Below are 17862 nucleotides of genomic sequence, written 5' to 3'. Positions count from 1 at the left end.
CCCCATAAATGTTTCTGAAGAGGATAGCTGTCATGTTAAACTTTCTTTCAACAATTAAAACCACCCCCAAAGTTGGAATTATAAAGCAGAAATCACACTATAAACACATGGAAGATGGGGCCATAATTGTCTTGTATAGTCATCTAATTGTCCTTTAGGGACTGTGGGTGGAATGGAGGTGGATAGTACTTTGTTTCCATAAAAGACAAGAAGAGAGACTTACAGATTTTATTTAGAATGAAATCAACATGGTAAAAATATACTCATGGATACACATGAGAAAGAACTCTGCTCTATGTACATCCTGCCATTTCTCTAAGAATACCATGTGGGAAAAATGAAGCAAGGAGCTGGGAGATGTGAGAAAGTCATCTGCAGTTTCAACATGTGCAAGAAGGGGCAAGCTTGCTTGTGATACAAGCCTGGTATTTCTTGGTTGGCAGGGTGTAGATTCCAGGCTTCGTGGCAATACCACATTTATGACCTCCAGAGACGATAGCATGGTAGATACCTCTGCAGATCAGGGGACCACCTGAGTCTCCCTAGAGAGAAGAAAATGAGCAGATACTTGTGAAAAGCTGTTGAGGTGTTTCTGTCACCAACTGTTGATTGCCCAAGTATTTTATTATATTTTTCTTGGCATAAATTAATTGTACAGTGGTTTCACTGTGATATTCAACACACATGCATAAAATGTACACTGATCAAGTTCACCCTGTTTTCTTTCTTAACCCCTCTTTCTCCTCCTCCACTTTTGAATAGGTTTCAGTCAGTTTCATCATGCTATTTTCATACATATGATACATATTTTGGTTATATTAAAACTCCCATCATTCTCTGGCTTCCATTTATCTTTTCTATTGGTTCTCCTCTACACAGTTTTCCTTTATAACCATGTCATATTATTTTTAGGTCCAACTTCTACATATGAGCAAAAATACATGATATTTGTCTTGCTTGGTTTATTTAACAATCTTTAGTTCCATACATTTTTCCTGCAAACAATTATCATTCTTCTTTATTGCCTAAGAATACTCCATTGTGTTTATTTACCACATACAATAGAGATGCATGCACACCCATGTTTACAGCAACACTATTCACAATTACCAAGCTATAGAATTAGCCAGATACTCAACAATGGATGAATGGGTCCAAGTATTATTACCTGGGTCTTTATAATCTGAAGAGTACCAGATACTGCCTCTTATTCATGTAGGTTCTCTGTATGGTTAGGACGTTTCTATCTGTTGTTCTCTTTGTTTCTGTCTCTATGATGTTGTCTATGTTTATTTTATGTCTTTGTTCTGCCTGTGTCCATGTGTATGTATACATACATTTCTTTGGTAATCAGGGGCTACAGAGATTTATTTGTTAAAGAATAGGTAGGCATAGTTTGAAACTATTCATTGAAATGAAAATTTCCCTTTCATTTTGGTGTTTATGGACAAAGTTGTTGAGAATAGCAGAAAAGAACCAGCATAATATAGTAAACGACTTCATGGCAGGGGCTGTGTCTTCTTTTGTATCTTCTTACTTTTTTTGGCATCCTCATTTGGTAGATGGAGTGCTATGCATGTATTCTGCATTTGCCAAATGAAATGACTTCTGAGAGCCCGCTCTAACAACAAAACAGGTAACTCAGTTCTGTCCACATATGCACAAGTTTGGAGGGGATAGTATACGCTTTCAGGCAAAAAGGTGTTTTCCACATGTGAAGACCAGACTCAGCTGCCAGTCACATGGTAAAGTAAAGGGACTTTTGACCTGCTGGCCATGATCTCACCATCAGGAGGAGATGGTCTTAGAACAACACTGTAGACACATAAAACTGAGGGAGTTGTTATAAAACTCTCATGCTTACTGTAGTAGGAGGTGATGATTGTACTCTCATTAAAAAAAAACAACTAGTAACCTACCTGTACTACTTTTATCACTTATAAACATGTATCCAGTGTTTTTCCTTACTATCTCTATGAACAGAAGACTTAGAAAAAAATAACCATGCTTGTTCTTTTTTGTCAGTGCTATGTGATCTGAATGTTTGTGTCTCTTACTTTCAAAGGACACGGATGTGGAAATTCTCATTCCAAGATGATGGTAGCAGGAAGTGGGACCTTGGGAGATGATTAGGTTATAAAATGAGGAGGCCTCATGCGTGGGAATGGGGTCTTTATTAGAGTCCTGAGGGAATGCCCACCTCCCCCCCAATGGGAGGTTGGAGGGATAAGAAACTATCTGTGAAGCAGAAGGAATTCCCCATAGATATTAAATCTGCTGGCATCTTGATCTACATTTCCTAGACCCCAGAACTATAAAAAATAAATTTCTGTTATAAACCACCTAACTTGTGGTATTTTGTAAAAGCAGCAAAAATAATCTGGGGGAGTCAATATTATTTAAGAAATGAACACTGCCGCCGCAGCGCGCGCATTGGCTCCTGGGGCTGCGGCCGGCTCGGCGTCGCGCTCTCCGCGGAGCGGCTCACTGCATGGTAGTCTGGTGCCTCCCCGCCGCCCGTATCGCCGTCGCCGCCGCCGCCCCGCGACGACCATCGCCGCCCCCTGCCCTGCAGCCGCCGCCGCCTGTGTCGCCGCCGCCTCGGGACCGGCTGTATGATTAGGCCACAATCTTCAATGAGTAGACATATTCCTTTCTGTGGTGTTCTTGGTCACACATTTATGGAGTTTCTGAAGGGCAGTGGAGATTACTGCCAGGCACAGCACGACCTCTATGCAGACAAGTGAACTGTAGAAATCCATTACTACTCCACCAAGAAGCCCCTGCAAGAGTGGTTAACCTGGACACAGACGTGTTGAATTGCAATCTGCAGAGCAATTTTCCAAGAGTTCTGACCTGCATGGGGTAAACCTCAGTGCACTTGCTTTCTATTGCCTCAGTATTACTGGATTGAAGAGTTGCTACTTCCCAATAGGAGGTTCATTTCATTTATCATTACTCCCAGTTTCGTAAAGCACTGAGAATTTTAAGTGGAGTATATTGAAGTAGACTTCAGTTTCTTTGCATCATTCCTGTATTCGATTTTTTAAATTCTTTCATAACCCTATTGAGTGTTTAAGTAAGTTAACATGGCTCGAATGAACCGCCCTGCTCCTGTGGAAGTCACGTACAAGAACATGAGATTCCTTATTACACACAATCCAACCAATGCGACCTTAAACAAGTTTATTGAGGAACTTAAGAAGTATGGAGTTACCACAATTGTAAGAGTCTGTGAAGCAACTTACCACACTACTCTGGTGGAGAAAGAAGGCATCCATGTTCTCGATTGGCCTTTTGATGATGGCGCACCACCTTCTAACCAGATTGTTGATGACTGGTTAAGTCTTGTAAAAATAAAATTCCGTGAAGAACCTGGTTGCTGTATTGCAGTGCATTGTGTTGCAGGCCTTGGGAGAGCTCCAGTGCTTGTTGCCCTGGCACTAATTGAAGGTGGAATGAAATATGAAGATGCAGTACAGTTCATAAGACAAAAGCGGCGTGGAGCATTTAACAGCAAGCAGCTTCTGTATTTGGAAAAGTACCGACCTAAAATGCGGCTACGCTTTAAAGACGCCAACGGTCACAGAAACAACTGTTGCATTCAATAAAACTGGGTGCCTGGTGCCATTGTCTCAGAAATGGAACTTGAGATGGAACCTAATTTGTCATACATATTAGCCAACAATATTGGTTTGGTGAATAAGTTCAGTGAATAGGAATATTGCAAAGCAGTTTATCAGGCTAGAAGCTTGACACAATTGCTGTTTGGGTTTTTATCGACCTATTTGGACACTTAGAAAAAAAATTCTTGCTGTTCAGCATCGTATCAATTGACCTTTCCTAAAAATCATTGAGTTACATTTTTAAATTTATTCCCATGCCAGAATATTTATCAGTATATAAGAAATTTAGAAGGATTAGGTGCCAAAATATCCAGCACAATACTTGTATATTTTTAATACCATTCAGAACCAAAATTTCAGACTCTAGACCTGTATGGTTTATTCATTCCTTCAGTCATTTCAAACATTGTAGGGCCTCTGTGGCTTTTTGCCTACTCATTTTGTGTTAACATCTCCCACATTCATACATCAGGTTTGTGTAGCCATTAATACTTTTTTTTTTAACCAAGTCTTAAGGTGATTATTTAATGTCTTTCTATATGTCTTTATGCTGTTATGGGAAACATCCATTTTGAAAGTCTTCATTGTTACAGAAGCACATGTCTTTAATAATGTCTCCAGACAAAAAAGCCTTACAGTTAATTTAATGTTTGCACTCTGAGGTGCAGTTTAATAGGGAGGGCCTGAAAAAAAGATGAGAGGGAGCTATGGAATACTTTTAGTAAAATGTTGCCTTTGTCTTGTGCAGAACATGTAGAATATGCTCTTTAATTTAGTAAATATTTTTTAAAGTATAATGCTTTGTTTTTAGCTAAGATTCTTAATCATAAGATTTCTGATACTGTATTATTTTCCATACTTAGAAGTTGTTTACCACCTTATTTTTGGTTTGAATTGTGATTTTTTTCCCCCTTTCACTTCCAAGCCTCTCTTGCAAAAAAAAGAAAAGTGGATTTCTGCTAATGAAATTGAGCAGATACCTAATATTTTATAAGCCTTTTGAGCTGTGTAACTTAATATTTGGATACTTGATAATTTGTCTTATATAATTGATAAAATGGTGATGTGTATTTTTAGTTCAACTATATTTTACTGTCTGGGAATGTGTGGTTATAGTTCTGTGGGAGAAACAATTTGTCAGTGTTCACCAGCTTGTAAAAATTTAGTGCAAGACCTTAAACACCTAAATAAATAATTAAATTAAAAAAAAAAAAGAAATGAACACTGCCTATGTGGGCCTTTTGCATTTGAGTCTTAGAAGACCTTTCTACTGATTAAAGGGTGATTCTTTCTTGGGTAAGTAAAAGTTATCTCAGGACTGGTAGTCTTTCTAAGGAAGTAAACTCCACACAGGAAGCCTGTCCAAGTAGTCTCCTACCCTAGGGACCATTCATTGAAGCACTGGGAGAAGTTCTTCCTAGCCACACTGGTAGAAGAGGGAACACTGGTTGGGAGTTGGGAGTTCAGTTTTAGAATGGAGGCTTCCCATTCACCAGGCTTCTCCTCAGCGTTCATGCACAGGCAGATAGCAGTTCCAGCAATCTGACTGAAGTATGAATGAGAACTCTTACCTGGCAGGAATCCTTCTGGCCTCTCACGTCTCCCACACATATCATGTCTTTGGTTATAACAGGACTGTGGTTGTAATAGCTTTGGCTGTTGTAATGTTTTCGACTGATGACAGTAACGGTGACTTCTTGCAGGTATCAGAGGTGTTCGATGAATCTGGGTCAGTGGCTCCCCAGCCAGTAACCTGGCATTTGGCTCCATGTCTAATATAGTTTTTGGATCTTAGGAAGAGTAGCTGGACATGCTTGTTGACTTCTGCAGCTGTGTGAAGCTGACAAGTGGAAAGATAAGTAAATTATCATCCTTTCTCAGCAACATTTGATCATTAGACTGCATTATGTGTGTGTTCCCTGCCTTTGGAGGGCCTCCCATTCTCTTGAATCTACGTTGATGGGGATCCATAGCTACATTTGTGATCTTTGCTTTTCTGAACAGGCTTTGCAGTCCCTAGGGAACTCCCTGATGCTCAGGAAGGGAGCATGTGCAGAGCAGAAAAAATTCTGTGTAGTCTCAAGCAAAATGGCCTTTGCCCTGCATTGGGTGGTTTTCTCTGGATTGACAACCCTAGGTCATGACACTGAGGGCTGGGCTGTTTCCTGCTGGATAGGACTCTGGAGTATGGTCTAGACTGCATTTGGACTATCGAAGAATGGTCTAGACTAGATTGTAACTCACTTCTGAGTCCTTGAAGTCATTTGTTTGGCTCTTTTGTATAAACAATTGCTGCATTTATTTTTTAATGGATAATGAGAAAAACATTTGGGAGAAGAAATTTTTTAATGTGAATCCCAGGGCTGGGATAGTCTCCTCCTACATGTGTGAGCATCAGAGTTGGTTTTCATGTATAAACATATTTTTTGGATCTACTTGTGATATGTTAAAAGAAAGTATATGGAGTAACATGGGCCCTTACAAAATATATCATACACACTCAAACATGGGAAGTTGCTAAGGAAATCATTCTAAGCAGTTAACTATCTAACGTACTAGGTCATGTTGTAGAGAATGTAGGACACATGGAAGAAAATGTCATATACCTTTACCAGCATGATATCATTCGATCTAGATCGTGATGGCAATCTTGAGAATGGTATGATTTTTTTTTTAAATTTCAAACGTTTGCTTGGAGGGCTCATTCTTTGAGAGAGACTGTGCTCCCAAAACCACTGTGGGGGTCTGGCCTTTGGTAAACCTACAAAAAGCAAACGGAAGTAACACAATAATTTCAAAATCCACTGGTGGGGGCAGAAATGGTAGAAATACATGCACAACCACAGGGAGATTAAAAAAAGATTTGGTGAATCAACAGAGGTGTCATTGGTTATACCAGGAATTAACCACACAAGGGCTAAGTGAACTGCCTTCAACCCCACCCCAGCCCAATTTGTCTGCCCGGCAAAAGAATATCAGAATATTGGTTATGGGAGAAAAGAGTGAAATCCTAATTGATTTACTTAAAGTTTACAACAAATGATCTCATTTACGTGAATATAAGAGGAAATTTATTTATTTATTTGTTTATTTATTGCTGGTCTTGGGACCTGGACTCAAGGTCTGAGCATTGTCCCTGGCTTCTTTTTGCTCAAGGCTAGCACTCTACAACTTGAGCCGTAGAACCACTTCTGGCTTTTTCTGTTTATGTGATGCTGAAGAATTGAACCCAGGGCTTCATGCATGCTAGGCAAGCACTCTACCGCTAAGCCACATTCCCAGACCCCAGCAAATTACATTTTTGAGTTGTGGTTTAAGATTTATACCAATTACATTAAGAATAAAAAAAAAAAGGTAGTTGTACAAAAGAGTTGCCATTTATAAAGTCCTTTTCTAAATATAATCTATCTTGATCAATATCACCCCTTTCAACATTCTCACCCACCCTTCTCCTCCCCACCCTTTCCCTTATTCTTCTTAATTTCATAGGGTAGACATTGGATTCTTGTGGTGAAAACTTTATATGCATATGCATATATGTCATGATGAACGTCCTTACTGTACAATTTAACATACATGACTAAAAAAGAAATAACATACAATAAAGTATTTGATTTTTACCCTTTTGAAGTGTACATTTAGTATCACATTACCTACATTTATATTGTTGTTTATCTATGACTATCATTCATTTCCACACTTCTTCAATCTTCTAAATATTAAGTGTTTCAATATTGAAGTGAAGGTTCGACTCTACACTTGCTCGTCTGTATGTGGAGACCTCCACTCTGCAGCACAAGGCCACTACATGGCACAGAAATAGGCTCAAAGTCCTGTCCCCTGAATTAGAAACATGAAAGGAAAACTTTTCCTAAGACCTGAATACATGCTAATATGAAATGAAGGCACACCTAGCCTAGTAGCCACCAGTAATTCCATTGTGAAGATTTATAGGGTACAAATGGTGAATCAGGTGAAAGAAATACTTTTTTTGTTTGTTTTTGTAAATCCTTGTCTGTACAAAGTTTTAATGAGTGTTTTAGTAATGATACCACAATTTATCTGATTATCTGTATTTCTGATAAAATTATATTTATAGCCATTGATAAAAATAGGAGTGTTTATTTGCGGGGGAGGGAGGGCAGGAGATTTTGGAAATCTGTGTTTTGTGGAATATGCCTTCGATCCTTTCTTGTGAAAACAATTATATTTATTCACTTACATGTAACTCTTTCTTTGCTAACCCATCAAGCTCAATGGAAGCACTCACACTCATACATAGATGAGTAAAGATTCTTAGACGATATACAGGGCAAAAAGCAAGGGCAAGAAGGGAAATGGAAGAAATGATTGCTTTGGGTTTGGAGACTGTGCAGGGAAAGGACTGGCATATAGTAGACCTGTGACTGCCTAAAAACCACTTCTTGGTTTTTACCAAAAGAGTTTATTTTGGGAATGCTAGCTCTATTTGTTGAAATCTTTGCCTATTGTGAAAGAATAGGGATGAAATTTCTCATAGAATCTGGATTGGATTTCTTAAAAATGGATCCAAATTCAAGTTCAACATACTAACACCAAAGCATTTGTAAGAGGTAAGAATGATATAAAACTTGTGGTATTAACATGCTAACAGAAAAGTGACTATGCACAGAAATAATATCCAGGGAGGGCTGTGAGGTGCAACTGTAAAGTGTAAATTTTGATGGAGGGGGGCACTGAGAAAATGTCTAACCCTCTTTCATCTTTTATTCATTTTCTTGATTAGCTATTGTTTTTTGAAATCGTTTGCTTATTTTTGTCTTTATTGGGAGAAGTGAACACAAAAAAGACCACGTAAAGCAGAGTCCTATGCTTTCTCAATTTTCAGTTCGAGACCCCTCAACTGTAACCTGCCCTACTATAGTCAAGTTTTCTGGCCAGGCATATGTGGAATTACCTGAGTTGTGACCTTTCTGGTTAAACCTAGATGTGAACTCACTGAGAGAAGTAACAACAGCAATACTACTCATTTGTTCAGTACAGGGAACCCCAAGAATAGTCTTTAGAACTATTTTAGAATCACCTGTGTGGGACATGCCAGGGCATGTTACATCAGAAAGAGGCAACTAGCCAGCCCTGCCTGTTTCCCAGCCCTGGGGTCACGTGTGACTATTATGCTGGAACCCAGAAAGGGGGTTCTAGCTGGCCCTGCCTCCCAGCCTTGGGACCACGTGTGGCTAAGACGGCACCTGATGGTGAACCAGGAGGCAGTCCTGTGGGCTGTGACAGAAAATTAGGCCATCTCTTAGGATTGGTCCCCGGCCTTTCCACCCTTGACGGACAGCTCATGCCTCCCCTCACAGTCCCTAGATAGGTGCACATACACCTTTCCCCTTCCTACCGATCTTTGACCTAATTGGCTCCTGTGCCCTATTTAGCTGTATGTACTTCCTCAATAAAGGAGATCTTGGGCTGACTTATCTCCCAGACCAGTCTGATTGTCCTCCAGTGAGGGAGGGCTGGGTGTGGGCGGTCTGTCAACCCTTTCCTTTCTTGGCTCCTCCGGTTGGGGTATGCCTTCCCTGGTCTCTCCCGCAGGTCAGGGGAGCACAGTGGGGGAGGGGGGAGGGGGCTAAAAACCCTGACACACCGGGAGGTGTTTGTTTAAAACGGAGCCTCCTAATTGGGTACTGATGGCTCATGCCTGTAATCCTAACTACTCAGGAAGCAGAAATCAGAAGGCCTGGTATTTGAAGCCAGCCTAGGGAAAAAGTGTAAGCAATGGTGTAAGTCTGTCATCCCAGCTACACATGAAGCTGAGATCAGGTTTGTGGTTCCAGGCCAGGCATGGAAATAAAATTCAGGAGACACCATCACGACAGAAAAAGAATGGCACTGTGGTGTATGCCTGGCATCCCATATATTGCATGCGGTGTAAATAAAAGGATTGTGGCTCAGTATGGCCTGGGTATATGGCCTGAGCAAATATGAGACCTCTATCTCAAAAATAACCAGAGTGAAAAAGGCTGATGGTGTTGCTCAAGGGTAGATCCTGGCAAGCATGAGGCCCTGAGTTCAAGCCCTAGTACTATCAAGGGGAGGGGAATCCCATCACAGTATTACCCAGAATGAGCTACATATAGAGTGAAGCCACAGTATTGCTTATAGCAAGGTTCTTTTCTCTTTGTCTGCTGAAGTTGTCTGTAAACACCTTCTCCATGGAACCTTAACAACACCTGTCTCAGTCTTCAGGCCACTTGTAAGTGTCACTTGTAAGAGGGATGTTTTCTGCCTGGTCCAAGGTGACACAGCCCACACATGGGGAATTAGGACCCAAACCCAGCATTTATGACTCCATGTGTAGTGTCCTTCCTTTTACTCTTAGCCTTGTATCAAGCCTTCCTGAGGATCGTGTTCCTTGGCATCCTGACTTGATTCTCCTCTGTGTTTCTGCACCATTCCTGAGGTGTGTCAGCAATGTCAGGGTTCTTGTTCCTCTATCTTAAAGGGAGGGAGACAGGGAGGGAGAGAGAGATAGAGACAGAGAGATACAAAGAGACAGAGAGACAGACAGAGAGAGGGAAAGAGAAAGAGGGAGAGAGAGAGGCTGACTGTGAGAGCCAGGCCTTTCTGGTTGTATCCCACCAACACCAGTGGCTCATGAGAAATTCTTCAGTTTTTCCCATGGAAGGCACAGATAATATATTAATACTTGATAACCTCTGTTGAGGCTGTTTGTTCTGTGCTAAGCATTTTATGCATTTTCTCTCACAACGGCCCAGGGAGATAGGTATGATGATGACCCTCATTTTCCAGATGAAAAAGTTGAGCTTTGGTAGAAGTGGAGGCTCCTTAACCACTTTGCTCGGGAATATTTGAGATGGAGTAAGGGTGCATAGAAGGGGCAGTGGAAGGTCCCATCGAATAACTTGCTCTCCAGGTGAGAGAAGGGAAAGGGCCCAGTTGAGGGAGGGCTTTGGAGGGTCCTACGACTGTGGACAACTGGTGAGAATTTTGCTTATGGTAAGTTAAAATGTTGAAAATAAGATTATGCAGGAAGATCTTGCCCTTCCATTTCTTCTTTCTTTATTTCCTGTCTCCCTCCCTCCATATCCTCTTCCTTCTCTCCTGCTCACCCCTTCTCCTCTTCTTCCTTTTTTTTTTTTTTTTTTTGACAGAGGATGCCCAGGCTAACTTTGAACTTGCCTTCCTCTTGCTTATATTTTAAGTGCTGCAGTGACAGGCACACCTCACCATGCTAGTACCCATTTATTTTCTATTTGTCAGGGCAATTCATAAAGGAAGGGACTAAGGAAGAGACTGGGTGGATGGGTGGTGAGAAGGTAACACCTCCCAGATTTGACCTACTTCATCACTGTGTGCTGAGCGAGCAGCCTGGGGTTAGCAAACTATTCTCACAGGACACTTGTGAGCACATTTGTGGGAAGCCACCATTGAATTCTTTCATAAATATTTTGATTTTCATAAGGCTTAATATTTTTCCAAGCACTGATCTGCCTGCATTTTTACACCCAAGTTTCCTGTAGAAGAAATTTAATCCACATATTTTAGAGTTCTTTATACTCTAGCCATCTACAATGATATTTAGCAATCATTATTTATTTATTTATTTTGTAGCTCTTTAGACTGACTTCAGTCTTTAAAAAAAAAGTAATCTTATTTTTCTAATTTGGGAATCCATTTTTTTTTTCCTTTGGCCAGTCCTGGGCCTTGGACTCAGGGCCTGAGCACCGTCCTTGGCTTCTTCCCGCTCAAGGCTAGCACTCTGCCACTTGAGCCACAGCGCCACTTCTGGCCATTTTCTATATATGTGGTGCTGGGGAATCGAACCTAGAGCTTCATGTGTAGGAAGCAAGCACTCTTGCCACTAGGCCATATTCTCAGACCCCCAATTTTTTTTTTTTAGTTAAGTGGAATTGGCTGTACTTAATTTTTAGCTTCATATTATTTATCATCCTGTGGCACTTTTTGATTTGTGAAGGACTTTATGTACCATCTTTCAAGTTTAGTTACAAACAAACAGACTGTGGATTTGTTTCCTTCTTTTCATGCAGCATTTGTTGAGCATGCATAAGAGAAGGTGGAATCCCTTGAATGTGCTGTGTAAGCCTAGTTGGAGATGGGTATACTTTTTACTGAATGAAAATTTCAGGGTCTATGGAGAGAAGGACAATAATGATGAGGGTGTAGAGGTGGTTAAGTGAAGTAACCATATAAAATTGGAAATTAGCATCTTGCTGCTCAGACATAAAACAGATGCCCTCTCTCTCTTTTGCAAGCTTTAGAACTTCCAGTGTGCACTCAAACAAATCCTTTAAAATGGAGCAATCAACAACACTCTTGAAGGACTATGAAGAAGCAAGTCATTTCAGTTCTTCTATTGAGACAGAGCTGATGCCTATAGAACAAATTGTAGTGATTGAGATATATTTGTAAGTTAAGTGTGGTAATATCTGTAAGCAAAGGAGAAGGATACACCTCACCCTGTGTAAGCAAGAAACCCAAGGAAACAAACAAAAACATCTGAAAACTCAAGCAAAAAAAATACTGAATTATCTCTCTACAGCTTTTCCTCTTGTGAAGATGGTAGCAGTCAATATAGCTTTTATATATCACTGGCTGAAGCAAGATCTCTTGATCTTCCTAGGCTGAAAAGGACTTGGGGTAGTTGATCTGTCTTTAGAAAAGCTCTAATTTGAAGTATCTTCCCCCCCCACTACAGTATCTTTTTGCAAATTTTCTTCTGCCTCACACCCAACCTACTATTCCTCATGACTGTACTTTCCAAACTGGATCTCAGAAGTCTGAGGTAAAGGATGGGGTTCAGGAACTTAATTAAGAGCCTCTAAAACCCACTAGCTAGATTGTATTTGTGCTTACTAAATTCATCAGGCATACTAGAGTAGCTGAACAGATATTTAATTCCCAATATGCTTGTATACAGGTTCACCTTTCTGTGATTTCAATTACTTGAGAAAATCAACTATTGGAAAATCTCAAATGAAAAATTCCAGGAACAACTGATTTGTAAAAGTTTAAATAAGTTCCATTATAGTATGCTATAACCATTCTATTTTATTATTGTTGTCATTGCTGTCTTACTGTGCCTAATTTATAAATTGAACTTTATCCTAGGTATGGGAGTGAGGAAGAACATAGAAAGACACATGCATAGAAAAGGGTAGGTGACTCACCAAGAATGGCAATGGGCTGCTGTTAGCACCCACTGTGGGTGGATCAGGACTCCACCACAAACATGGTTGCCGCCATATTGGATGGAAGCCATAAATGGCCTGGAGTGAGGCTGCATTTTTCTCCCTCCAATAATCTCCATACTGAGACCAACAAAAGTAAGCAGAAATATTTCACATAAAAAATCCAGGCAGTTACATGCAATTCTTCTGATGATAATCACTAGATCATTTTCAAAGCAACCCAACGGACTAGTTATTACAATATTATTGATAAACAATTATATAAGCTGCAGCAGTTATGAGAGAAATAATTATGGAATTCTTGTTCATCATCAACATAACAATATACTCACTAGAAATTCACTCAAGGTTGACATGTGGCAGGAATAGGAGATACATTCTAGAGTCATACAAGCCCCAGCTACTAGGAAAAACAGAGGAAGAAAATGTAGTCATTTTTATGACTTAGAATTAAGAAATCCAGATGAACAAGTTTGATTCAGTTAATGAGGAAGGAAATTCTGAAGACAGTTTTATTCTTGTAAGTTTTAACTTTCTCACCCCAACTGCTCTTAGTAGTAAGATTTTTTTACACTCAAGTATTTGAGGTGTGTATCAGTGCAGGGGATTTTCTGTGCTGTTAATGGTGGATTTTTTTTGCGTCTTTCTTTTGGTAGGGGTATATGAGCAATGAAGAACTCATTGCTGGAAGTAACCTTTTCAAATATCTGTAAGAGTATTCAGTAGTATAAATGGCCAAAAAAATGGCCGTAAGAATGCAATAGGGTTGCAGACAGAGTTCAAAGATGCTCATTGCTCTGAAGTAATACTTGCCATTTTCCTGGCACAACATGTTTGATTATGTTTAATTCCCCTCTACTTTTCATTTGGACATATTTTTCATTTTTGATGGAGATAAATGTGAAAGTCTTGCACAAATTATAGTTGCTTTATGTAGCATAGCTAAAGCCTGAGGACCATCTAGAGACCAGAGAAACCTGTATCATATGTTTTTGAAAAAAATACATTTTTTTATAATTCATCTACAGTTTGTCATAAGAGGTCAGATGTGGGAATTTCATTTGTCTCTTTTTTATTAGCATACATTAATTGTACAAAATAATATATAGCTGCATGTTTTGCAGCAAATTTATTCCTAGTCTTCCATTTATACTAAATGTGACCAAATTTGATTATAGCTTAGTTACACTTTAGAGAGATTAAATAATAATATCACAGGGGAATATTGACACCATAATTTTGAGTCAGTCTCTCCTTTTCTCATTTAAACTGAAAGTGACTATGTTTTTATCCTGGGAGTTTAATAATATCTTTTAAAAGTCACAGTCTGCACTTCATCGTTCTCCCCAGAATCATATGACACCAAATGCATTGGAAGGTCTTTTGCTACCCTTTGTGACAAAAATCATTAGCCTTAGGGTTGTCCAAGATCCATGAATACTGGTACTGATTGATGCACAGTGCAAACATCCACACAGTAAATGCAAAGAGATACGTCAGGCCTTAGAACCCCAACACTTTCTAGAATCACCAACAAAAATTTACATTTAATTGACAGATTTTTTTTTTACCCCCGATACATATGCAGTGTCTCTTTAATTTTATTTTTTACTAAAAAGGAATTAAAGTCCAAAGCTATTATTTGGCAGGTGTCAAGAGATTCTAGCCAAATTGTTTTTTTTTTGCTTAGAAAAGAAAGTAGACATACATAACATGGTATATTTTACATTATAATTTAAGTAAAATGCCTTAATTACAGAATTCTCTTTTTATGATCATTAATATCTATGTATGTGAGGAGGGCAAGACAACTCTTATGTTTATGTTACAATTGGAAAAATCAGCTTAAAGAGACTAATTTGTCCAAAGGCTACATAGCAACTGATGTGGACCAAATCTCTTGCCTGACCTACAGTCACTCACATGTTAATCAGAACACTGGTAGAGCACAAAATTTGATACGTAGCCCATTTCCATTTTATAGCAACACATCAACAGCAGAGCTTTCTAAATAAACAAAACATGCAGAACAATAATTTCTGCCAGAGAGAGCAAAAGGTGAGACAGAGAGGAAACAAGAGTAAGAAAAGCCACAGACTGGATAAACCAAACGTGTTAGTCCCCCAGAATGTTCCTGTAAGCTTTCAAAGCCATCTCTGTCATTACTGTGCCTCTGATCCTTTGCGTGCCACTTTTCCATGTGGTCAGGGGGACATGAGAATGCCATTCCCTTGCCATAGACCAGTGGTGTTGGGAACATAAGAAAGAGGGTGTGTGACATATAGAAATGACTTGAATATAAAATATAAGGAAAAAAAAACTCTACCAGACAGGGCTTTATGGTGGGGTATGTTGAAGAACAACTCTGAGCTGCTTATTTCTCTGTAGTAAGGACTAAAGCTGCATAGCTTTCTGCAGATGATAATCATTTCCAATCATATTTGCAAGAAGGGGGCTGCCATTAGGCTTGCTTTATGGATGAAGAAACTGAAGCTCAGACACTGATTTGAGAATACCCAGCTGGCAGGTGGTCCTTAAAACCTACATGCTGGCTCCAGGCCTCATGTTCATTTCAACTTGCCCTTCTCTGAGGAGCCTTTGGGGCTTACATGTTCCAGTAGGCGAGCTGGCCTCCCAGGAGGGACAGAAGATTTAGATTTGCAGACTACATTTAGACATGAGTGAGATTTAGTACCATGGAGAAGACATCTCATAACTCTTTCTTGTAGCTGGTCTGGAAAATTCTGAGAATTGTGTGGGTTTGTAGTAATGAGTTAGTTCATTTTGGCTTTAGGCTGAGAAGCTAGTTAATAGTATCTTTTGTTATCACACTTTGGATCCTGGATTTGAAGACAGTGGGCTGTGGAACATGATGAGCATGGCGATCTAATTTATTTCTGGGTGTTGGTTTTTGCTCTGTTGAGTCTGCTGTAGAGAAGGCCATGTTTGCTTTGGAGGGTGTTCGCAGCAGCTGTGTGGCTATGCTGGGCCGAGAAAGTGCAAGGAGCTTCACACAACTGGGGTTCTCTTTTGCTGCTTGTATGTTTCTGTTCCTGTTAGCTCCTCTTGAAATCCTCCTGTATTTTGAGAGAAGAGCTGTCTCAAAGAACCCAAGACCCCTCTGGGGATATGCCAGTCAAAGTGAAGCCTGAAAACTTATGGAGTATTTCCATTTAGCATGACTAACTTTATTAATGAAGCATAATTTATTCAATCTTATAAAAAGTTGGCATGTTATTTGTATGCTTTTATTATTTAATTCATCCTTCTATTTATTTGTGTTGTATTATATATCAGTCCATGATGAACTGAAACTAAAAACAAGGTTAGTAAGCAACTCCTACAACACAGTCTTAGAAGCACCGGTCAGTAGGCCCAACTCTGAAGCAACTTAGTTTTGTCTTTCTCATTAATTACTTTTAGCCTCATTTGAAAACAATTCTTACCCCTAAGGAATCAGAGTGTGTCCTTTCTCAGCCCCAGACACTTTGGGGAAGTGGTTTTTGGAGATGAAGATTTGGCAGTTTTCCTCATAACTCACTATGCTGTGCCTTCATTGCTGTCCAGTGATAGTTCAGCTAAGTTACTGACAGAATCAGCTCACCATGTAGAAATGAAGGCAGCTTTGACTGGAGATGGAGAAAAGCTGAGATGCTGGATGATGATATCATGTCCAAAATTCCCAAGAAAATGTAAATCCTACTGCAGATTATAGCCATCCCTCTCATGAGGCCCTTCAAATGAATAAGCTTAAATGCAATTGCAAAAGAAAACAAAGTACACTCCACCCAGATATGGACTTTAGACCTCCCCTTGGGATGATGATGGTGATGCAAATGGAGTAAAATGAAATTGATTTTCTCCTCTCCCACCTCAGCTTTTAATCAGAAAATATTTTTTCTTTCTTTTTATTTATTAGAGTAACTAGAAACCTGCTCATATAAAACAACAGAGGAAAGAAGATTGGAAAATGTTGGCTCTCTGGACACTGCATTAGAACTAGGGAAGGGAAAGGGAATATCGAAATCGAGAGACAGGGCTGGGAATATGGCCTAGTGGCAATAGTGCTTGCCTCATATACATGAAGACCTGGGTTCCCTCAGCACCACATATACAGAAGTGGCTCTGTGGCTCAAGTGGCAGAGTGCTAGCCTTGAGCAAAAAGAAGCCAGAGACAGTGCTCAGGCCCTGAGTTCAAGCCCCAGGACTGGCAAAAAAAAAATTGAGAGACAAAGGATAAAAAGACAAACAACTCCAAAAGCAATACTTACAAAACCTTTTGATGTAAACCAACTAAACAACTCTTTATTCTTACTATAGTTTGGATTTAATTATATATGGGTTTTGCTTTAACTTATAAAAAGGTATTTGTGTAATCCTCATTAATAACTATAATTCTAGAACTTAAAAAGTTACAATAGAGTTTACATTTTGATAATGCTGTTCATGCAAGTACATGAAGTATTTTGCAGAAAAAAAAAGAATTCTAAAGAGCAAAATTGCTATTATTTGGGCTTTAAATATTTGCAAGCTTTGGATAGAAATAATTATTCCAAAGTTGCTTAGAGACAGAAAGGGGTTTCTTCTTCTTTAGCCATCCAACAATGTTGTTTCCACTGAAATGAGACACAGTTGGTTGGCAAAGGAAAGGGATAATCTTGTATAAGTTTACTTTTTTGGTGTTGTATTTGACATTGTATTAGAAGCATGTTGCAATGGGTTCCTACCACCTTGTGAGAATTGAGAACTGATTGTTGCACATCGATTCTCAACCTAGTGTCCAGTGACACTACAGTGGGAGTTTGAAATTAGTCATGATGGGAGTATTTATGCCACTAAAATTCTTAGTAGAGTTTTCCCTCATCTTACCTCAAGGGAACCAGCATACACTTGGCATCTACTCCATATTCTTAACAGCCCAAATAAATAACTTATATGGAACTTATTTGAAAGCTAGTGTAACAAACTCAACATAATGGGCAATCACATCCTTTCTAATGTTCAAATGATCCAGAGCCTAG

General features: G+C 39.5%; 2 protein-coding genes across 2 annotated transcripts; one reads left to right on the top strand and one right to left on the bottom strand.

Moving 5' to 3' along the window:
• Positions 1-294: 294 nt before the first annotated feature.
• Positions 295-13378, bottom strand: Gzmk (granzyme K). Its single transcript, XM_048368412.1, is given in 7 exon segments — positions 295-542; positions 5198-5328; positions 5331-5466; positions 6233-6301; positions 6303-6387; positions 12821-12968; positions 13218-13378. Coding segments are annotated over 7 exon segments (744 nt in total). The 5' UTR covers positions 13231-13378; the 3' UTR covers positions 295-380.
• Positions 2861-3701, top strand: LOC125367712 (protein tyrosine phosphatase type IVA 1-like). The gene has a single exon (XM_048368413.1). It carries the CDS (start codon positions 3090-3092, stop codon positions 3609-3611), a length of 522 nt encoding a protein of 173 aa, XP_048224370.1. The 5' UTR covers positions 2861-3089; the 3' UTR covers positions 3612-3701.
• Positions 13379-17862: the final 4484 nt, after the last annotated feature.

Source organism: Perognathus longimembris, chromosome 19 (assembly GCF_023159225.1).
Source record: "Perognathus longimembris pacificus isolate PPM17 chromosome 19, ASM2315922v1, whole genome shotgun sequence".
In the NCBI taxonomy this organism is placed as follows: domain Eukaryota; kingdom Metazoa; phylum Chordata; class Mammalia; order Rodentia; family Heteromyidae; genus Perognathus; species Perognathus longimembris.
The sequence above is the reverse complement of the archived record's forward strand: the minus strand, read 5'-3'. Positions and strand labels throughout refer to the sequence as shown.